This window comes from Andrena cerasifolii, chromosome 1 (assembly GCF_050908995.1).
Source record: "Andrena cerasifolii isolate SP2316 chromosome 1, iyAndCera1_principal, whole genome shotgun sequence".
NCBI lineage: Eukaryota > Metazoa > Arthropoda > Insecta > Hymenoptera > Andrenidae > Andrena > Andrena cerasifolii.
In genome coordinates this window covers 13,593,845-13,617,125 of record NC_135118.1, presented here as the reverse complement: position 1 = coordinate 13,617,125, position 23,281 = coordinate 13,593,845, and the positions used below count along the sequence as shown (strand labels likewise).

Genomic DNA, 23,281 nt, shown 5'->3' with positions numbered 1-23,281 from the left:
GGCGCGAGTGCTATCACCTCAACTTTCACATAATAGAAACTTAAGGTACTTGATCAGTCATTGTTATCCAAGCAGGTAAGTGGCACGAGCAGCGTATTGAACCAAAATTAAAATTTGTAAAATTATGAAAGGCACTAAGTATGCTTTTCAACGAGACAATGAAACTGTTTGCATAAGGAAATTGATAAAAGATTGATCTAATAAGCAGAAGGTAAATAAATTAGATTGGATAGTTTCATTGAAGTATTAATAAATTAAAAGTTATTTCACTGAACATTATGCAAGACGTTTGAGGATGGCTATCTGTGTTTAATGAAGTTAATCTATTAATTTATTGAGGATCAGGACGTTCATGGACGGAAATGTAAGTCTTTAAATAGAATTAAAGAAGTTCCATGATATTCTTACAAAATTATATAATATGTACATATATTATTTTCATTTTTACAGATTATTTTTTTAATATTTTAAGCGCATCGATATGAAAGGAATCACTTCACTTTCATGAAGGAATGTAAGGGTGACGCCGGTGGTATGCATGCTGCGTTGAAGGGAGAGAGCGAAAGGTGAGCCGGCGTGGAGAGAACGGAGAGGCAGTTGTCGATGGACCATGCCGCGCGACGTTAATGTACACCTTTGATTTCCTTTTTTATATCTATTCTTATTATTAAACCTTCTATATTCGTAACTACCAAATCATTCTCCTCTCAAGGCACACCCAATCTTACATTCATTTAATTATGCCTTACAATTAGCAGTAACGTTTAAATAGGTACTTCTTCATATTCAGTTACGAGTCACACTACTTATTGACTCACCATGTACACGATTATCGAAAGTACCGTAACCGCAATCATACTTAAACTATGCGCTATAGTTCCACTGCTTTTCACTTTCGTGTATTCTGTAAAGATCGCGTTAATATTTTTCGAATGCTTGTCGTACCAACGGTAGTGTCGCTCCGCATTTTCGAGAGACGAGACTAACGTGGAGAAAATGTTCGAAACACTGTCCTTTTTCGCAGCCATGAACTCTTTGAACTGTAAAAGAAGAAAGCAGTTTTACTACTCCGTACCCTTAGTCATAGTTGGAACTATTGGAAGGAATATTTCTATATGAATAATATTTCTAATTGATAATTAATAAGCAAAAATAGTTTCAATAACAATTCCTATCAACGTGTCACGTGTATGTTCTCTTGCTTCTACAGCGTTTATATTCATACTACATCTCTTGACTCATACTTATTTTTTTAACTAGTTGCACTTCCTCATAGCTGCTATTCGTGCTGCTTTTCTCAGAATTATCATTAGCAAGTTATAGCATTTTTCTTAACTCCCAAGAGTAATCTTCAACATGCGCTTCGTTTCACTCTTCAGTTTCACTATCATTTAAAATAAACTACTGTACTTGTAACTAAATTTGCTATATTGAAATTAAATTTAATATTGTGTCAAGAACTAATTGGAAGGATCAAAGGAATTCACGTTCACAGTTGATATAGGAACAGAATAAAATAATAATAATACAATAATAATACCTTTTCAATATGGGCTTTGGTAGAGAAATGTGATGCCACTTTGGAGAACAATTGTCCAACACTCTCCCACTCGCCATAGCTGAAAAACAACCATACGTGTATAACGTTCGTGTCACGATCACTGGTTAATGACAAATTCCTTTTTCTTCGTTTCTTCACTTACAATTCATACACTTTTAGGTAGTCGTTTAACAGGAAGTTCAACATCACGTCTAGTCCAGTGTACCCAGCGCTGTAGATTGAAGCAAGGGCCGCGCTGACATCCTGCTTCCGAATATCGGAAGTGTAATTAGAAGTCAATGCGTATTGAATGTACCTATAACGGGACGAAAGAATAGTAAGTTTTAAAAAGCATCAAATTTTCACCAGTGCCACGATTCATTTATTAATTCATACATGTCAGATGGGATTTTAAAGTATTTCAATCTGGTCGCATCTAATTTCATGTGGAGTCTGAAGATTCAATAAAATTGATGTACTTATCACGAATACATAAATGCCTACCTGAAGATGCTCAACATATGTAATCAGTATACCCTAATATTGACGATATTCATTGATTTCATAGTTTCTTCCTCATAAATTTTAATTTAGAAATAAAATGAATCAATCGCGACAATATATAAAATTGACCATTTAAAGTTATTTTTTAGAAAAATGGTACACACGTGCGAAACGTGGTGCATCCAATGCTCTACTCGTACTACTTACTGGTTCAGTATTTTCGGATCGAGCGAGCAACCAAGAGCATCCAGTATGATCTTCTTTTCTGAAGCAAAGTTCGTTTCCAAATATCGTTCCCACAGAAACTGCCAGTCGTCCTGGGAGCCATGCCTCAACGCTGTACAGTAAACCGCTGCTCTTGCGTTCGGTGAAATTCTGTAGATTATACACAAAAAAATATTTCCCCTCATTGCACACATGCATGTATTCTAATCTCCTGCTTTCCATATAAATTAGTATCCACCCTGTCCGGTTTTCTCAACCGAGGCCACCTATGGCTGAAAGAAGAAAGAAAGTATAATGTCGAAGAAGCTTACACGTCACTACGATTCTTGCGCCATTTAGAAAACAGCTTCTTCGAAGTATCCACGCATTCCGTCTGATTGTATTTGCAAGTCCAGGTCAGGATCAATTCTCTGCTGAGCTGGTCCAAGTGCTTTTCCTCGCTCGAATCAGCGAAGTCAAGTTTGCTGAACATCTTCGAAGTCAGAAGTACAATGTACTTGCCAAGTACGTCCCTACTTTCCTGTCCTTCGTAACGCTGTGCAATGAAACTGATGCCATTGAAGAACGCTTTCCATGGTGGGTATTCTTCCTCCGCGAGTAAATACATCGTACCATTTAACGCTATTTCGTAACCTATGTATCCTCCACGTGCTAAGTTCAGAAGATCGTCGATGATTTGAGCGCGATTCGTCACGTGGATTTGGCTGTGAGCCTTCTCATTTAACGCATCAAACAATAAGAACCATGTGGCACGCTCATAGTTGACGCGATAGTAACCGCTCTGTTGAACGTTCAAGAGAAACCATTCGGACGGTTTCTCTATGTGAATGTTCAAAGGCCCCCCTCCAAGCCAAACGTTCGTCGAAGTCGTCGCAAAGTTCGGGTTAGATGCAGACGCTATTGTAATAGGTATCCAAAATGCGACTTTCCCGGCTTCATAGTCTGCATTGAACGAGAAACGTTCCTGAAATAGATTATTTGTACAGCTATGTAACAGCGTGATTCCATGAGACATACTCCCAGATTTCTGAATTTGAAGCAACTAAGTGTTTGTAGAAGCTAATGTTTTACTACTGAAAATCGTCTATTGTTTATTGTTCATGTATTGTTTCTATTTCACTGTATAGTATGGGTTGATTATTCATGTGAAACGCAGCTACGTAGACTTGTATTAATTGTTCGGTCAAAATAATTTGACCCGAGTCACCTACAAGGGATGTTCGGTCACCGAACGTTCCGATTTTTTTTAAACTGTGCAGATCTGTAAAGGACCTCAATAAAAGTATCAGGCAATTTTTCGTCTGCGCCCATTGTCTAATATAAAACAAATATTACTTTCTTACGCCTTATAAAACTGTGCAACGAAAATTGTTGAAAAATTGTAAATTAAATAAAAAAAAGTTCCGCGCTACAAATTTTAAACAATTCGATTACGTAGTTTTATAGGGCATAAGACGCCGTTAAGTTTTCATTGTAATCATTTCTTTATATCTACTATAGTTTTCAAGGTATACAGGAAAGTAGGAAATCACACATTAACGTTTAAGGGAAGGGGTATGTCCACCCTGAAGAACCGAAAATGGGCACAAACGAAAAATTGGCTGGTATTTCTATTGAAGTTCTCTACGAGCCTGCACAATTTAAAAAAATCAGAATGTTCGGGTAACCGATCTTCCCTTGCTACTGATTTCCAGACCACTTTTCTGATCTGCCTGTTTAATTAATGTGTTCGTGTGAAGACACATGTACTTGCATTACGCGAACAAACGAGAAACAGCAGATAAATACCTGAGTTAGACGGAGTCTATTGTTGTTCAAAACTGTTTGCACAATTGGATACCCTCGTTCGTTAGTCCAACTATCCATCAGTGTTTCCATAGAGATATTCCAGGCTCCAAGGGCGTTTGTTTCAGCGATTACATCGTCGAAAGATTTCCAGAGGTCTTTCGGGGTGGTACTGCTATACTGATGTTGCTGCAAGTATCGATGCGTCGCTTTTGTGAATACCTCTGGGTCCATCGAATTACGTATCATGCGTATTACGCTGGAAGCTGCAAAATCGTTCGTCTTTAAAAATGTGAGCTAGCGAGGTCACATCTTAATGGATATTTGCGCACGCAAGTAAATGCATATGTGTAAGATTTCCTAAAGCTAAACTATTGGTCATAATTATGATAAATGTTCAAATTAAAACTTAAGCCGCCTACACCTAAGAAACAAAGAGTTTGTAAATCCATGCATATTAGGATTTATTGCTCAAACACCAGGTGTATAATAGGTCCACAGATTTCAAGAAAAGATTTAAAAAATTGACGTCCCCAGGGCATAAAGTTTACCTCCATAAGTGCTCAAAGCCACAGAAACGTGTCTTCAGGGTAGGAACTGACAAGCTCAGAGTTCTGAGTTGCTTAGAGTACCGATCGCAAGATCTTACAAGATGCTCAGCTGCGAGCATTCCGTAAGTCTAATAACCTCAGCCAGGCTTAATTGAAACCGAAGGGGCTGAGAACCGAGACTAGAAAAGAGGTATCTGCCAAAGATACAAGAGGCTATTCTGATGTTCCACGTATCAAGATTTACCAATACTATAATAATTTGAGGCATTGCGAACAAAAACAGTCTACCCCTCAGTGAAAAAAAAATCTTTCCTATTTTATACGATTAGTACAGCCTATTGATATACATTAGTCCTACCAAATCAATTTGACAAAAAATGTGGGTTAGTCCGTGTTTCTTATCAATGCCTCGTTTATCCTAATGTGTACGCTTGTTTCACCCTCTCAGGTTCATCCCGCTTTTGCCCACGTTGCGTTGTACTATGCAAAGTTCGGAGCGAGCTTATAGCGAAGACTCAGAGTCTTTTCCCTACAAGCTCGCATGTGGGCTGTATATGCGGACAATATCAGGGGCCCGAAGAAAATACTGAGACAAAGTATCATATTCATCTATCTAGAACCAGGGGTGGATTTGCATATATGCTAAGGTGAGCTGCAGCCTAGGTCCATAAATTTGGAATTGGAAAAGGTTTAAACACAGAGGCTTGAGACAGCTTTAAAAACAATTCACTCTTTTTCATATAGCAACTTAGCAGTAACTCATATGTGAGTTGTCATATTTAATTCATTTTAATATTGTCTCACCTCTTTTAAATTAAAATATTCAATGACATTTCAACAAAGGGCGGCAGACGCTTTTTAGCCTAGGGGCGCCAAACCTTTAAATCTTGAACTATTTTTCGCTTGCTTTTAGTCTCTCCGATTCAATTTTACCTTTGTAAGGCAGAATGAAGCAGAAATGGTGGGGATAGCGACGAGCTTATAACGTACACGCGAAACAAGCTTATAGCGAGAAACTACTGTACTTACACTTTCCATACGTAATACTGTCGAAGATTTTGGCTATTTCGGCAGGTGAAGCAACGGGATTATTCATGGGGTGAGTTGACCTATAGTCGTCATTCTGCATGGCAGGTTGTAACTCATGAACAACGAACAAATCGCTAAAACCGTAACTGGGTCGGAACTGTAACGGATTCGCGTAAACTTGGTTGTCAATCAAAGATATTTAAGTTTTGCTGAGTCGTATGGATGCTTACCAAATCAGCAATGCGCCATTGCATATATTCAGCGAAGCCTTCGTTCAGCCAAATATACTCCCACCATTGGCAAGTGACTAAGTTCCCGTACCACATGTGAGCTAGTTCGTGCGCTATAATAGTGAATATGTATTCTTCGTATTTGGCTGTTGTTACATTTCGGTCGTAGAAAAGCCCATACTCCCTGTGGAAGTAATTATACAATGTCGTTAAACTCGGTACAAATTGTGGAGGAACTGTTAGAGAGCAGGTAGCTTTGCGGAAGTAATTTCTAAAAGACAATTTTTGTCGCTTAAATCAACGAAAAGGGCAATTCCCAAAAGGGTTTTTTTAAAAGCAGAAGGACCAGCGGCCGTAGCCGTGATGAATACACCGGTTCTCATCGATCACCGAAGTTAAGCATCACGGGGTGGTGTACTGGGGAAAGATGGGAGACCACCACACCGGAGGAGGGAGAAATGAAGAGTTATTGACTTATAGATCGTTGCGCAACATAAGCGATAAGCTTGAAACGCCATCCTGTTTAAACACAGGAAAACAATAAAAACAAACAAAAACAAGACAAATCGGTGGAGCGATTTTAACAGAATTGTTCGTATAATTGGTGACTGACCTAAAAGTGGCGAGGCCCCAATTTTCCATGGCGCCCATCGAGAAATCTGGGATGCCTATCAAGTCTAGTTTCGGTAACGCGTAGTTATGTCCCGTTTCTTGGGACAGGTATTCTAGCATCCGTATGCCAGCAATTTCGGCGAGTTCGCCGTTTAATGTGATATCGGGTCTGCCCCACACGTTCACCTTTTCATTGGATTTTCCTGCGGTTTTGAAGTCGGACACGACAAATGCGACTAAGTACGATGGCATTTCTACGGTTTCTTGGAATGTTTCCCATGTACGGCCTTTCGCACTAAAATTAGAATTCAAGTTGTCAAACGCGTCTAGAAAACTCAGAGGATCAGGAAATTAGTCGACTTAAATGTGTATTTATTACTTTGTTTAACTCTTTGTTTTGCCGGCATTTTGAACGCTCAGCGTACCCTGCGTGCGGGACTCCCCTAGTCGCGCCTCTTAACCATAGTCTCTGAACGCCTATGGGCGTTCCTCGCACACAGTGCGTGCACTGAACGCACATATGCGCCCATTGCGCCAAAAGGGTTAACACACTCACCTAGATGGAGATGACGTCTGACTAGGCATATTACTGAGGGCTACGTAATCGTCGGGCCTTTCGATGTTAATCGTGAACCTGGCTTTATAAGCAGGCTCATCGAAGCAGGGGAACGCTCTTCTTGCGTGGGTAGGTTCGAACTGTGTTGTAGCCAACCATCTGTAATGCGATACACGTTAATATTATGCAAGATAATATGTACCATCCATTTCGTGCACCATGGTAGGTATATTTAAAGAATTCTTTATTTTCGTTCCCTACTAACCGAATGTTTCCTTCGCTGTCGAGATAATAACTTCTATAGAAGCCTTGTAATTTCTCGTTCAGATCTCCCGTGAAATCGATATCAACAATTACACGATCACTCTTTACGAAAGCCTTCATGAATATCGTTAGCGTTTCAGTGACTTTATTCGTAATATAACTGCTCACTTCCAATTCTTTGCCCTTCGTCAAATCCGAGTTGACTTCGTAAACTCTCACCCCCTTGATCTCGAGTTCGTGGGCGTGGAGAACTATACGGGATATGCGACTCTTCAGACGTGTCATCTGTATTTGAACGTTCCCGTCGAACGTGAAGTCTTCGTCCTCGAAATGCGGAGAAAGCGAAACGTTATATTTCAGGGGGGAGAACAGAGATGGCAAACGATAATCTTCTTCCGCATAATGCGTCCCCAGCCATTCGTGTATTTTAGGGATATGTGTTTCGGTCCACTTTAACTCGGTGTCCGCTTCAGTCTTGTAAGACTGAATCGATATGTCTTTCTCGCTAAGCCAATTAATCAAATCGATGTACTGAAATTGAAGGAGATGCCATTAGAGTTTGAAGTGAAACGACGATACTATTGGATTTAGCTGGACCTTGTGAGGTAATCTCAATTAATAAATATTAAGTGTACATTTAAATTTGTTGGATATCCAATACATTCAATTATAACCCAATTGCAAATACTACAATATGAATTTAATTTTAATTCATTTCATTTCAAAGAATATCAAATTGTTGCTAATAATTACCTTCGTATAGAGGTCGTCTGTAGACAGTCTGTTTGCAAGTGCATGTACCATACTTCCGATTTTAGACACGTCGTCGTAGCTGTTAAAAATTCAACGTAAAGTTAATACCTTGGCAAAACATAGCTATCCCCACGTCTTATGGTACTTTACTTACTACGTGAGCATTTCGCTGTAATTATTTTTGATAAAGTCCATTACACATTCAACACCTTCTAAGTTGGCTTCGATAACGGAAGAGAAAACGCTGGAGCTGTCCTCGAATCGTATGCCTGAATCTTTCGTGACAGCTTTTTGAAGCAGCCTTTAAGAAACAACAAAATTATTATATTTCTACGCAGACGAAAAGTGAAGTGTATGGGAATTAAGAAGGTTCGGGCTTACTCATTAAGATAAACTTTTTCGGTGGTGCAAGCTAAGGATTGCAGAATTACTGATTTTTCTGTAGCAACTGTTGCTTGCGAGTACGTATTCCACAAAGTCTTCCAGTAGGAGTGAGGGTGGGCTCTGGCTATCGTGCAATACGATACGCTGCGATAATTTGGTGGAAATTCTTGTAAGCTGGAAAATAGTGTCGATGAAAATATTTTAGTATACATGCTAGATTTGTGAGATTTCTGATTTCGTGTAGTCTATTATATTTTAAAATATGCTCTGTAGCTCTGTAATTTGCTAGCCAAGAATATTAAATATTTCTTTGATATTCCCAGAGTTATGAGCATGTTTCCAAGACGTAAAATCTACATTTGTTGAATATTATAACCCTTCGTGGTCACACTTTCTTATAATCACATAACGGCCACACGGGGTTCACTGCACTGCAGCGTTGTTTTTGAGTTACCATTTTCGTATTTTTGAATCTTTTAACTTTTCAGTGACAATTGTACATTCGTAAAACTCATACAATCGTGCTCTAATAGTCTTTTTCTAGAAATGTAAATTTTGACACGGCGAAATTTGTAGTTGAAAAATTACTGGTGGAAAAAAAGCGATTTTTTTTTTAAATTTTAATATTATAGTCTAAAAATTTACAGAAATATTGGCAAAGAAAGAAATGCCTGGAGTGCGATACGCCCCTTGTGACCACAGAGGCAAAATATCCATGATTTATAAGATCTATGGCGATCATTTATATTCGAAAATACGACGTGAATTCTGTCGAGTTAAGAATATTTGAAAAATAATTTTTCAATGAATATTTCGATGTGCCTTTAGCCATTTTGCTACTTTGTCCCATAATCTTCCGATATTCCTTTCCAATCCTACACTCGCTTTAATCTTAAGATAATCCTCTCCCTGAACATCTTGAATGAAATTCTTAAAACCTATGGTTTCGTAATACTAATTAATACTAACCCTTCAAGGCTGCTGTTCAACAACGTGCTAAAGAACCCGAGAGCTTGTAATTTGCAATCACTCACTCCCATTTCGCAGGCCCACTTGCGAATGTGCATTCTCAACATTTTTGTTATATGCTCATCGTTCTCCTGATCTCTAAATTTCAACGAATCGTATATGGGTGTCAAAATTCCCACTAAATAACGCTGTAAATTAATCGTACAATTATATTTACAATAATAAAGGCCATCGTAATGTAAAAAATCTTGGGTATGATCGATACTATACTTTGTACGCATCCGCCACGTCAGTTCCTTGAACATGTCTGCGCAGATAATTCAAACCGTTGAAAAACGCGCGCCATGGACCATAGTCAGTTTCCTGGACCAAGTATATCGTTGCTGATAAGACGATATCGTAATCAACGTAGCCTGTCCTACCAAAATTCATTAAATCGTCTATAAGGGCGGCACGGTTAAATTCAGGAATCTGCTTGTATTGACTTGTCTTCAGGAAATACATTATTTCCTTCCAAACAGGGACCTCATAATTCGTGCGGTAGAAGCCTGGAAAGAGTTGTGCAGGCGTTAGGTTAAAAGCGCATTTTGGTAGATAAGGATATTAGCAGTTCGAGTGGCCCAAGATTTTGAAGAATGCCGCTTCAAGTCGGTCAGGCTTTTCTTGGTTTGTTTGCAAAGTAAACATTCGGGAACACTCGCAAGGAATTTTTTGCGGAAGTTCACTCGGAAGGGGTGAAGCCACTTTTTTTTAAATATAACTTTGTCTCGGTGCGAGATAGAACAGAACTTTAAATCTACGAATCGTTCATTTTTTGTGCTCTATCTCTCTATCACACTACAAAAAAAAATTATATTAAAATAAAGAAGAAAATCGCGATAACTTTAAGCGTCGATTTCACCCCCTCAGAGTGAAATTCCGCAGAAAAAATTGCTACTTGCACAGGCCAATATGTTCTACATTCACATTAAGTAAGTTTGATTGAAATCAGAATTTTCGAGTAGGCAACGTTTCCTTGTCAGACGATACATTCGATGCTTCTCAGAATATGTCGACGTGATAACATGCCGAACCCGTGCGCAGGGTGGACCTCCCTCGGCGTGGCAACACGCCGACGCCACTCAAACTGTAAATTGTATCCATTGCTTGCTTACCAGATTGCTGCACGTTGAATATGATCAAGTCTTTGTCGCTATCTGGGAATTCGATGCTACTGTTTGCGTCCTTGAGCCAGTACCTTGGTCTCGTATTAGTGAAATCGGTAGTGCCAACGGGTGCCCAAGTAATTGGAACGTGCCAAGTGCTTTCAATCGACACACCTTTCTTTTGATTGATTAAGAATCTTTCTTGACGGAGGTGCAAACGATTATTCTTAACGGCAACGTGGACAACAGGGTAGCCAGGCTGAGTGGTCCACGTGTTCATGATATCATGAATTGCATTACGGGTTTCCGTATCAGTGATTGCCTCTTTGAAAGCGTTGAATAGGTCTTCAGGCGTGGCGACACCGTACTGACTATAAACATCGAACGATTACGAATATATCGAGCACATAATACCAGTTGCATATCTTGCAAAGTATTAAGAAACTTGATGAAACTCGTTATGAAACTGTGGCAGGACTGTGTCAAAAAAGGACTTTTCTATCATCAAATAAATCAGTCGTGGGTTGAGTTCACCCCTTTAGACTTTAGAGTGACTTCGATTAGAGTGAAAATCCGGTATAAATAAATGATGAAAATACACTAAACTATTCCCAAGTTGCATAACTTCTTGACTCTTCAAATTCAGATCCTCCCCCCTCCCCCTCCCCCAAGGAAGCAAGACTTACAGTTTATTCAAGTAATTTTGAAGGGCCTCGTAGAATATGTCCCGGCCAAGCGACTTCTCCACCATCCTTATCACGCTAGCGCCTTTAGCGTAGGATATTGAATCGAATATCGCCCGAATTTCCTTCGGGGAGTATACATCATGGGTCATAGCGTGGCTGGATGGTAAACTGTCAGCTGCCAAAGCCGAGTGAAGCTGATCCACGAGAAACTGTGACTCCAGAGACCAATTCTCCTTCACCTAACGAATAAAACATTTGCCCTTGAATTATAATTGTGAGCTTATGTTGGATCCGTTTCCATCTGTGTAACAAACAGACGGAAGGCTCGATTTCAGAATTAACACTAAAATAATTAACAGAACTTAGCTTTACATACGTTAGCAGTTCCGAAGTACTGGAAATACCTGGCGAAGCCTTCGTTCAGCCAGAGATACTTCCACCAAAGCGGGCTGACAAGGTCTCCGAACCACTGATGGGTAATCTCGTGTGATATTACATTAGTTATGCTTTGCTTCGCTACGATGTCCGATACATTGCCATCGAATAACAGATTTCTCTCCTTGTAAGTCAACAGACCCCAGTTTTCCATCGCGCCTGACGCGAAATCGGGCAACGCCACCATCTCGAGCTTCGACAGCTGGTACGGGAAGTTGAGTGCCTTCTCGTAAAACTTTACCAATGGCTCCATTACGGACATAGCATAGTACGCTTGGGAAATGGCGTTCGGTCTTGCCCACACCGAGTAAGTTCCGTGAGCGAGGGAAGCGAAATCCGAAACCACTAGTGCTACTAGGTACGTCGACATGATTGGTGTTTCTTGGAACATGATGGTCTTTTCCCCGTTTCTGTAATTAGATATTCGCAACAGCTGAGATCAATTATTTAGACAGTTCATTAAATATTACAGTTTATATTACAGTAAATATTACAGGCTAATACGATCACAGAATTTAATAGAAATAGAGGTCAAGGTTAATTAAAATATCTTGATTAAAGACGGTGTTCTAGCAAGAAGATGAATGTTTTCACTTCAAATTATGTGACAGATGTTTCACACTATAGATGACAGTGATTGGAATATTAATTTATTGTGAAAATGTGGAGAGTTACTTACGCTTCTCTAACTGTGCGTTGAATTAGCATATTACTGATGGCACTATAGCCTGGCTGTACCGTGGCTTCTATTATGAAAGTTGCCTTCAGTGCTGGTTCGTCGAAACAGGGGAACACTTTCCTAGCTGCAACTGGTTCCAAATGAGTGGCGGCTAACCATCTGTGAAAGGACGAAGAAAAAACTATTTTCACGTAACAATTGCCAGTTCTAAAATCTTAGCTTCATTCCTCTTTACACAGTCGAATAAAATTAATCCCTTCTTCACAAACATATTAATTGATTTCATAATGGTCTAAATGTTTCCATCTACAGATACAATGCCACTATTGTGCAAAAACTTCTAAAAAAATAATAATAATAAAAGAATCGCGTTCAAAATAATTGTTTACCTCCAGAAATAGAAAACTCATTCCAAAGAAACAAGCATTTCTCAACTCAGTGTCGAAATGAAAATAGAACAAAAAGCGATTGAAATTAAGAAGAATATAACATACCTACTATTTCTCGATACCTGAATATCGCAATCTAGTGTCCTAATAAAAATAAAAATGTACCTTGTTTTCCCATCGTTGTCCTTATACGAGCTTCTATAAAATCCGCGCATTTCTTCGTTTAAATTCCCCGTATAATGTATTTTGATAGTCACGATATCACGCAGCTGCAAATCCTGGTCAAGTTCGATGGTGAAGAAATCATATTTCTCATCGATACTCATGTTGGCAATTGTAAGTGGAACCATCCCCCTCAAAATATAAACAGTATCGATCCTGAGTCCTGACGAATGTAAAACGATATATTTTGTCCCCTTCGTCACTTCAGCATTAATTCTCACTTGCCCCTCAAACGGGAAGTCGCTGGATTCGTCGAAGTGCGGCTTCAAGTTGATCCAGTACGAGGTAGGATTTATGTTCGCTGGCAAACGATAATTCGTAGTATCGTTCTCACCAGGAGTGGTGCCACTACTCTCGCGATCATTGAAAGCAGTGATCCAGGATCTAATCGGGTCCTTGAATTTTTCCAGCCACAGCAACTCGTACTTCGCTATTTCCAGCGAGTCCCTCAAGGAGTCCAGGATATCTTTGAATTCAGTCCTTCGCGTTTCAATTAAACTCTCAAATTGATCGACCAACTCCTGCGTTGAGAAATGCTGCGAAGCTGACTTGAGAATGCTCGAAATTGTGCTTGTTCCGTTGGAACTGAAATTGACACAGTTACTCAAAGAGACGTTCAAAACGAACGAGGCAATTTTACCTCTAACTAGAAACTGCCGTCTGTGTTATTTAATTTTGAACTTACTATTCCATCATCTCGGGGTAGTGTTTGGCGACGAAATTTAACACGAACTCTGCGCCAGATATGCCAGAGCTGTACACCGCGGAAAATGCAGCGCCGTTGTCCTGCTTACGAATTTTCCCTTTTTCGAAACTCTCCAGGGCGTGTAGAAGGAATCTGAAACCATACAGTTACCGAATGATAAAACTATTACGCACCACGTATGCTGGAGGTAAAACACAGAATCTTTACGTTTCTAAAATGCTGACGTCTTTGGTGCAACCAAGGGCTTGTAGTATCACTGCTTGTTCAGATGCAAAGTTTGAATATACGTATTGAATCCATAAAAAGTCCCAATCATCCTTCGTTCCATTTTTGACGGCTGCACAGTATGCCGCAGGTCTTTGGTTCGGTTTGATTCTGTGGATACGTAACGTATGTCGTTCATGAAGAACGAAGATTCGTTTGAGCATAAGGTTTCTTCAGATTCATTACTTGAAAAATGAAGCTATGCAAGAGTATTTAATGTGAAATGGGCCATTTTTTAATTTTTAAATTTAGTAATCTCCTTACGGTGAAGAATTGTCCGCCTTCCATTTGCGGAATAACGTAGTGAAAGTGGTCACACATCCATCATGGCCGTAATTGCAGGCCCATTTGTTCAGTTCACTTCTCAGTAATACCGTCATTCTGTCGTCATTCGGACGATCCAAGTACCCGATTTGTTTGTATGTTTCGTCGATTAGTGCGAGGACAAATTTCTACAACAATTAATTTGCGCTTATCGAATGTTTTGTTCGTTAAATTCGCAGCAGTCACACGCAGTTATCAAAAGGATCAGCTGACTTTATGAAATTAGTAGCTAATAATTATTTAGACAGTGTGGACTCAGTGTGGACAGTTGGTCATCATTTTTTAGAGTAAAATATTTAATGCTAACGTGTAAGTGACAATTAAGAATTAGAAAACAGTCGAAAATGAAGAAACTCTTCCAGAATAGTGCCATCACGTTTTTTTACATTACACTGTTCGTTAAATGATGTCGTTCGAACATAATTACAAATATGTATCGCTTTAACGTACCTGAAAGACTGCATAATACTCATCATGGCCACGGAAGCGTTGATCGAGGTAAGTAAGCCCAGACAATGCGGATTTAAAAGGCAAATATTTGGTCTCCCGCCTGATATATTGTAAACCATCCAGGGCTGTTTCATAATTAAGTAAACCGGCTCTCGCCAAGTTTAACAAATCATCAACCAGCGCAGCTCTATTCAAAACATGTATGTCCTCGTAGTTTTCACTATTTAAGACATCGATGATACGGTACCAAGAAGCGTTATCATAATTTACTCGGTAGAAACCTATAAAAATAAATGCAATCTGGAGAATAACCTTCATATTCCTAAGTATTAAAGTGTGATTTTTTTAATATTTAAGACTGTAGAGTGTAGTACATCGCGGTGTGAGAGTTACGGTCGATTCGAATGCAGATAATGAGATACCATTTGATTCGCACGTGTAATTAGGCCATGGAATGTTTAAGATCTTGACATAAAATACTATTTGACTTGCTGTTAATAGTGGAATACTTGCACTACATATTTGGAAACGTATTTCTACAATTTTTCATCTCGAGAATCAGTATCTTTTATTATTCCTATTAGCTATGTTGAATTTTCTTATTGTTTCTTCTTACTTCGTCATTCCAATAAATTCAAATAATTCCTCGAAGTTTGTATCGATTTTTATAAATGAAAGAAGGTCCATTTTCGTGTGTTTAATGAAAACATTTTATTTATAAATTAAGCCAATGTATTGTAGGTGTATACTTGAATGGACATAATTGGATTAAATAATGGGAATATTTCTACATATGTAATTAATATGTTACTAATCAGTCTCGAACACGCGCCAGAAAATTATTCGACGTCGATTAAAGCTTAAGTTAAAGTTGAGAAATTTATTCGACGCTGAAGTTGAGACGCTTGACGAACGAAAAAATTAACTTCATTCGTCAAATAATGAAAAAAAAGGAACTTTATTCGTCGAATATAAAAAAATTAACTTTATTCGTCAAATAATCTAAAGTTAAAGTAAGGTTTATTCGATCCGTTATTTAAATAATTTTGTATTTAGTTAATGCCCAACTCTACTACTCACCAGCAGATTGCACATTCATTATCACCCATCCAGGGGATGTTCCGAGGTTTATCGAATCTTGCTCCTTGCTCAGCCAATGTCCTACGTTTGCAACATCGAAACTCGAATTGTCTTTACGGGCCCACGTGATGGGTATCCACCACTTTGCATTGGTGGGTGTCGCCTTCAAATTCCTCAAAAGGAAGCGTTTTTGTTTCATAGTGGCTACACCATTTTCAATGGAAACAGTCACGACTGGAAATCCAGCTTGCGTAGTCCAAGTAGACATAATTTCGTTAACTGGCGCAGCAAGTTTTTGGTTACGACGATTGACTTCATTTTGTAACTCCTGCCACAGATTCTCTGGACGCGCCACGCCATTATTTCTGCTGCAAGGTTCACATAAATATGCGAGTAAATTAATTTTTATATCATATATTTTGTTCATTATCAACTTGTCACTCCATTTCCCACTACCAATTTAATGAAATAATACGTAAGATGTAGAAAAACTTCTCCCCCATCACTATTTCATAAAATTACTAATTTAAGGCAGAGTTAATGTTAATAAGAGAGTTATATTTCAGTTGTAGAAACAATTTTTGAAAGAAAACACTATTTTTTCACTTTTTCCAATAAATTGTAGTAGAGATCTCATAGTTACTTGTTCTCGAGATAATTCTGTAATCCCGCTTTGAAGATGTCGCGCCCGAAAGTGAGGTTCATCATTCGTACAATGCTCGCTCCTTTGTTGTAAGTGATAGTGTCTCCTATTCCGCCCAATTGCTCCGAATTAGATACATTTCTTGTCATTGGCATTGATGTTTCGAGACCATCTGCTGCGAGGGCAGTTTGATGCTGTTCTACGACAAACTGCTCTTCCATGTTCCATGATTTTTCAATCTGTAAAGCGAATTGTAGACAATGTTACCGGAGTAATACTTTAATAGAATTTCATTAGAGATCACTATTATATTCCATTTAGTTAGGTATTATCCTTTTGATAGTTAAAGTTCTTCTAGATGGATGCACGTAGACCACGTTAAGATCGTTTTGATTTTTTAAAATGGCATCTCATGTTTATAGATATCTACATGTGTAGTCCAGTTCTTGATAAATAAAGCGGCAACACCCAGTAAAGATTGTACCAGGTGTATGATTGAGAAAGTAGTATCTACATAAAGATCGAGATAAAATTTATTTTTCTGCTGAAGAGTGCAGAAAGACGGCAAACGTTTCTTGAGTACAGGAAGTAAGTAGAAACACCTGGTTTGCGGTCAGACATGTCCCAATAGTGCTACCACTGTGGACGCGTCTAACGATGTATACACTTCATATTATGTATGAACATTACAAACCAGAGTTTGGCAAAATATTATTTATGAACACTTTGAATAACAAATATAAATTAAAAAAATGAATCGTCATAAATCAAATAAAGTTAATTTTTTTATTTTTCGAGTCTTTCAACTTCAGCGTTGAATTAATTTTTCATCTTTAACTTTAACTTAAACGTCTTTCACTTTAAGTTCTTTAACTTTAACTTCTTTAACTTTAATTTCCCTAACTTTAACTTCTTTAACTTTAACTTCTTTAACTTTAACTTCTTTAACTTTAACTTCTTTAACTTTAACTTCTTTAACTTTAACTTCTTTAACTTTAACTTCTTTAACTTCAACTTCTTTAACTTTAACTTCTTTAACTTTAACTTCTTTAACTTTAACTTCTTTAACTTTAACTTCTTTAACTTTAACTTCTTTAACATATTTCAATTTAACTTCCTTAACTGTAATCGACGTCGAATAATTTTCCGGCGCGCGTTTGGGCCGCCCACTTTACAAACATACCACCAGTAAATAAATCTTTTTAAAATCAAACATAGTAGGAACTTGCAATTTCTTATTTCGATTATTCATTGCTTTCTTTTTGGAACAAACATTGAAAGCCTATCACTTATTACTCACTACTTTTTTATTGCGATCTTGGCATCGCGTTGGTTGCATGGTCGTTTTACTCTTCCAGAAATGGATTACAAATATAGCTACTTAAAAACAACTGTACCTATCCAGTCTATTTGCGCGAAAAACTCAAAATGGACAATTTTGCGTCGCGCCACTATCAGTGGTAAGCAGCGATATATTGCAGTTTTTAAAAGAATCAAAATTCTTCCATGGCCTTTAATAAAAAATTAGTTCGATCGTTTACTAAACCTCTAAAGTTATTGCTATTATTTACGCTCTACGAAATGACTATTGTTCAATGCACACCTACATTAATTATCCAAAGTCCCATCTGGATATTAACTAAAAATTGTTATGTTAGCATTTCTATTTCGTTTCTTTTTAGTTGTGAATGTGATATAACAAGTATAACTGACAATTACCTGAGCAGTGGCGAAATATTGGAAGTATCTAGCGAACGCTTCGCTCAACCATAAATAACTCCACCATTCTGGTGTGATCATGTTCCCGAACCACATGTGCGTCAGTTCATGAACGATCACCGAAGCAACGCTTTGCTGTGCTGCATCGGAAGACGAGATCTCGTCGTACAACAGCCTGCTTTCTCTGTACGTGACGAGACCCCAGTTTTCCATTGCACCGGCTGAAAAATCGGGCACAGCCACCATGTCCATCTTGTAAAGTTGGTATTCTTGTTGGAACAACTTGCTAAGGTATGTGAGAGCTTGCGGGCCAACGCTCAACGCGTACTTGGCTTGCTGGATGGCGTTAGGTCTGGCCCAGACTTTGAAACTGCCTGAACCAATATCATCGAAATCCGAAACAATGAAAGCAACCAAATACGTCGACATCGGGATACTTTGCTCAAATTCGTCCCAATATTCGCCCTGTCCTCTGTAACAAAGAACGAATTGTGTGCAAACTACAGGCTTTAAAAAAAACACCCACTTGGAAAGCTCATAGTTGCAACTGAACTGAACGAAAATTCTTTCATAAACATAGGTCGGAAAAATAATCCTATGAGAGATAGATGCGTTTTCCGGTTTTGGTGACATACAGTGGCTCACAGCCATAATCGTACACTATTTAAAATTGCATAACATTTCCAAAATTGATCCAAAGGACATGAATTTTTTTAGAAGCTAGAAGTGGCGAGTTTCGTCGTTTAGAAAAAAATTGCAACTGTTTGGAACAGCTAAAAAAAATAGTAACGGTCGTTTAGTTCAACATTCTTTCTGAGCCTGTAATGACGATTCAAAAAACCCGTTTGTAGATTTAAGTAAGCTGTATAAATGCTGGAAATTTCATCAAAATCGGTTAAAGTTGCTCTGAGCTACAAACGTTTAAAGATCGCAGAAAAGGGTCGAAAATTTTGAAATCCCTGAAGTCAGTGATTGCAATTTTATAAATGTTATGCGATTTTAAAGAGTGTACGATTATGGCTGTAAGCCACTAGTGACTTATTTGTGAGTTGTGGAATTAATCACACAATTACTTACGCATCTGTGGTCCTGTTTAACGGCATGTTGCTGAGGCAAGCGTATTCCTTCTTTCTCGAAATTCTGACTATAAATGTTGCCTTGAAGCTTGGTTCGTCGAAGCATGGGAACGCGTGTCTCGCGTGCTTCGTTTGAAATTGTGTTGACGCGAGCCATCTGAAATGATGTCCGACAATAACTTGAAAGTTTCGCGCTTTATAAATGATTCTAGGAACCTCTAACCGCGAGAGCAACGATGCAATGTAAAGCTGATTAAATGTTTACCTAATTTTTCTATTGGAGTCGACGTACGAGGTTCTATAAAATCCGATCATGTCGTCCCTGAGTTTACCGGTGTAATTGAAATTGATCGAAATATGCAGCCCCACCTTCAGTGTTTCCTGCAGTTTGATTTCATACTTCTCCGTATTAGAATTGTATATCAGGGATAGTATCACTTTCGTTTCATTCTGCGTGGTAACTGAACACTTTAATATATTCAGTTTCCCATGGTGAAGCGTTATGGTGTCTGTCGCTTCTCGTACAATTGCTTTGATGTGCGTAACTCCTGTGAACTCGAAGTTATTTTCCAGCTCTGGAGAGAGCATGATCTCATATCCGATGGGAACGATCGTTTTTGGCAGTCGATAGTCGGAAAGCGCGGGGTTCGCTGCGTCGTCTTGTGCAGACGTTGCTGTGCAATTGAAATAAGCTTTTAATATATTGAATACATTTGGAAGGTCGTCAACTTCGTGACCATCATACAGGGATGTACTACATGTTGTCCTGGATGATTATGAGCATTTTGAAATAGATACAGTAAACTGGAGGAACATTGGCAGTACGGGGTAACTGACAATTACTTAACATGTATTAAAGAAGGAAAAGGACAACAGTTGTACGCATGTTCACGCTTGTAGTGAAAATGAAATAACAAATTAGAGGAAATATAGAAAAGAGTGCATTGAATATAAAATGAAACAAATTTAAGGGGTTATGCCTACCTGCAAGGTCTGAAAACACAAGTATTTTCGGGATTATTTTTAAAACACTCGAACACTTTTTTTTTAAATAAACCTTTATGTATTCGAAAGTGTACATGTTAAACTACTTGTGGTAATTTTTGCGATGGAAAATATACATAAATAAAAAAAAATATTAGCGATCTCTCGGCAGCGATTTTTTTTTCAGTAGTTTGCGATGAACGTTCTAATTCTGACCTGGTTCGTCTGAAATAAAAAATTCGCGGGAATTTAGTTAGTATATTGGATTATCTTGTCCTTAATCGTTTATTATCCCAAGATATTAATTTGCTACAAAATGGCAACTTCTCATAGGAAAAGTATCGATTTTCACCACAGAATCGCGCCCATGTTTCATCATTTTCCATCTGTAAAATAACAACTACCCGACGGAAATGAAAAACCCACGATTAAGGACAAGCTAATCTAATATACTGACTAAATTTGGTCGAATTTTTTATTTCTGATGAACCACGTCGTAGCTATAGTGATCACCGTAATAAAAAAAGCGCTGTCGGGAGATCGCTTATAATTCCATTATTTATTTAGTTGTCGCATTGTAAAAAAACTACAAGAACTTTAAAATATATACTTTCGAATATACTACCGTTTATTTAAAGAAAAGTCTTCAAATTGAGGAAAAAAAAATCCCGAATATACTTGCGTTTTCAGACCTTACAGGTAGGCATAACCCCTTAAGTGCCAATGTAAGTTCAGATTGGTAAAACCTTAGCTGTTGGCGCTATTTATATAATATGCTAATTAACATGTATTAAAGATGGAAAAATATAAGAAATGTATGCGTCTTGACACTTGTAGTACAATCAAAAAGACGCGATGTTACAATAGAATACTCAAGGCAAATGTAAAAACGTTAATTTTTACATCCCCCAGTTTGCGGTACTTTTTTATTGCAATTCTTACAAATTTACTTTTCAAGGGATATATGTCGCGGTGGTAAGAGAATCTACGACCTTAAGAATCGAAGTTTATAAGTTTAGTTTAGAATGATACGCGAAGGTCGCCGTCGATATAATTTAATGAATGGTCGTAGTAAACTAACGAGGACAGAAGTGTCAAAACGTTGAAATACTGTATGACAATCGTTGCATTACTACAATGCATTAATAATTTTTGTTATACGTATATCCATTCAAATTCCCTTCGACTTCTTAAATCGACAACTTCAATGTCGAAATGTATGAATGACGTTATGTACTTGCTAATTATAATGAATTACCTCCATTCCTATCGTCATTTGTAGCTGCAGCCTGACACCCGGCGAAGAGCAGAAGAAAGATAACAGTTGACTCTCGAAGTTGGAAGAAATTCATGGTACGCCGATTTGTCTTCTGGTCGCTAAATGACAGCAGACACCAGAAGTTGAACTTTCGTAATTCATCGCGATCACTTCTTACTGATTATTTATCGTTACTCGAACCTGCACACTGGTTCTGCGTACATTTTCAGCACAAAGCGCAACGCGAAGAATATTAACTGGCAACTCACGGTTACAGAAACGATTCTTGAAGATCAGCTCTGCCTATCGTCTGGATCAGTGTGTCTTCGCAGTCACATCCTTCGCTAGAAATAATCAGCTGGTGCCAGCAGTGGAAGCAGCTACTTCGAAAAAGTGAAAGTTTATTTGCCAGTGTAATGCGTATCACGATTGTTTCACGGACACGAATCACTGTTCACAATAGGCCAGAAATCACCACGAACGTCGCGCATTTCCCGCCCGTCAGTGACAATCCACGAGAGGAACTGCAGCACCAGATTTATAAACTTTTCGACGCGATAGGCTCGCGGTACAATAAGTAATTATCTGCGCCGGCGACTTTCTTTTTGGCGTCTCACGTTTGTTTTAGTATCGCCGATTATCTTATCAGACAATTGACCAATACCCAATACTGTAGTATTCCTTTCTGTTTACCAAACAGTGATGTGGATGTGTGAAATTCTGTCACGCTTTATATGATTATCGACCGATCGAAGATATGGGAAATTAAACCACGAGCATCGTAAATGATCGTGTCTTGACTTATTGGCTTAGGCCACTCACTAACGTCAGTACACTTTTTCAGTTTGCAAGGTGCTGGAAAAAGTGATTTATCCGAGTTACGAACAATTGTGAGCTCTGAATCAAGTGTTAATTAATATCGAATTGGAGATATACAGTGGATGGATATTCTTACCGGTGTTTCTGTCGTTCTTTCAATCGAGAACAATACGATCTACTGTGATTCACTCACACCGATTGAGGCTTCCGGGTGTAAGCCGTGTACACTAAGAATTTCATCCCGACATTTCGCCAGCATAGCAGCTAGCTTCTTCAGGGGTCAAATGACACACTGATACTGTATCATCAGCAAAGCTGGCGAAACGTTGGGATAAAATTCCTAGTAGACGTGGCTCACACTCGGAAGACTCAATAGGTAATAACTGCAGAAGCCCTGGACGTGACAGCTTAAAATTCACGACACTGTGATTCACTTGCTCGAAAGATACACTTGAAAAAAATTTCTGTTCAAAGGACAGACCGAACTTCGCACGTTTTTAGTGCTGTGTTACGTAAATGCCGCTGCGAGAAACGAGGCGCGCGATATTTTCCAGGGTACTTATATAATTACACGAGGAGTAATTAAACTAAATACTTTAGTTAAAAGTGACATTCACTGTTTTTGACAACTGTCATGACATTGCTTCGTGACTAAAAATGATGATTTCTAAATAAATTGTTTTAGTAAATTTCTTTTTACTTGGTCCGTAGCATAGGAATGAGATGCTGGGAATAAAATAATCGCAAGAAGGTGTTTTTTCTGTTTTTTTTTTTGTTTGTGATAAGTACCTACTTAGTCGCGCTACTTTTCATTAGGAAATTAGCTACTTTATCCAGTAAGTTCGAAAATAGTTTGGAGAAACTTTAATAGAGAAATTACCGTTTTATTATGCGACGAAGAAACACTGGTGCGGTCTTCGTAATAGTGTTACTCCCGTAGTCCTGATTTTTTAGAAACGGCCATGCTTTTAAGTGCTGTGGCGTTCAAGGGAAAAGCTTG

The 23,281-nt window shown here is 38.4% G+C and overlaps 1 protein-coding gene across 4 annotated transcripts; it reads right to left on the bottom strand.

Annotated features, from left to right (window-relative positions):
* Positions 1-377: 377 nt before the first annotated feature.
* On the bottom strand, positions 378-22,164 carry LOC143372620 (uncharacterized). 4 transcript variants are annotated; one of them, XM_076819017.1, is made up of 32 exons: positions 21,732-22,164; positions 21,463-21,610; positions 19,486-19,894; positions 19,222-19,377; positions 18,145-18,616; positions 16,426-16,664; positions 15,783-16,150; positions 14,703-14,983; positions 14,193-14,380; positions 13,872-14,039; positions 13,644-13,796; positions 12,902-13,543; positions 12,348-12,506; positions 11,610-12,078; positions 11,234-11,472; positions 10,557-10,918; positions 9,673-9,950; positions 9,403-9,590; positions 8,431-8,607; positions 8,204-8,350; positions 8,050-8,128; positions 7,298-7,827; positions 7,033-7,191; positions 6,478-6,771; positions 5,865-6,048; positions 5,635-5,791; positions 4,058-4,320; positions 2,581-3,233; positions 2,252-2,419; positions 1,704-1,856; positions 1,541-1,619; positions 378-1,040 (listed from the first exon to the last, which is right to left on the bottom strand). In XM_076819017.1, exons 2-32 carry the CDS (start codon positions 21,554-21,556, stop codon positions 807-809), a joined length of 8,142 nt encoding a protein of 2,713 aa, XP_076675132.1. In that variant the 5' UTR covers positions 21,557-21,610; positions 21,732-22,164; the 3' UTR covers positions 378-806. The 4 variants fall into 4 exon arrangements, with proteins under 4 accessions (XP_076675132.1, XP_076675121.1, XP_076675151.1 ...); XM_076819006.1 differs by having other exon boundaries at positions 21,463-21,581; XM_076819036.1 differs by having other exon boundaries at positions 9,427-9,590; positions 21,463-21,581.
* Between the last annotated feature and the right edge of the window lie 1,117 nt (positions 22,165-23,281).

Coding starts and splice junctions, on each gene's coding strand:
- LOC143372620 (XM_076819017.1), bottom strand. CDS start 21,556: ATGAATTTCTTCCAACTTCGAGAGTCAACTGTTATCTTTCTTCTGCTC. Junction 11,473..11,609: donor AGTACTTCGGAACTGCTAAC/GTATGTAAAGCT, acceptor TTTATTCGTTAG/GTGAAGGAGAATTGGTCTCT. Junction 4,321..5,634: donor CAGTATTACGTATGGAAAGT/GTAAGTACAGTA, acceptor ACGATTTTGCAG/CTTCCAGCGTAATACGCATG.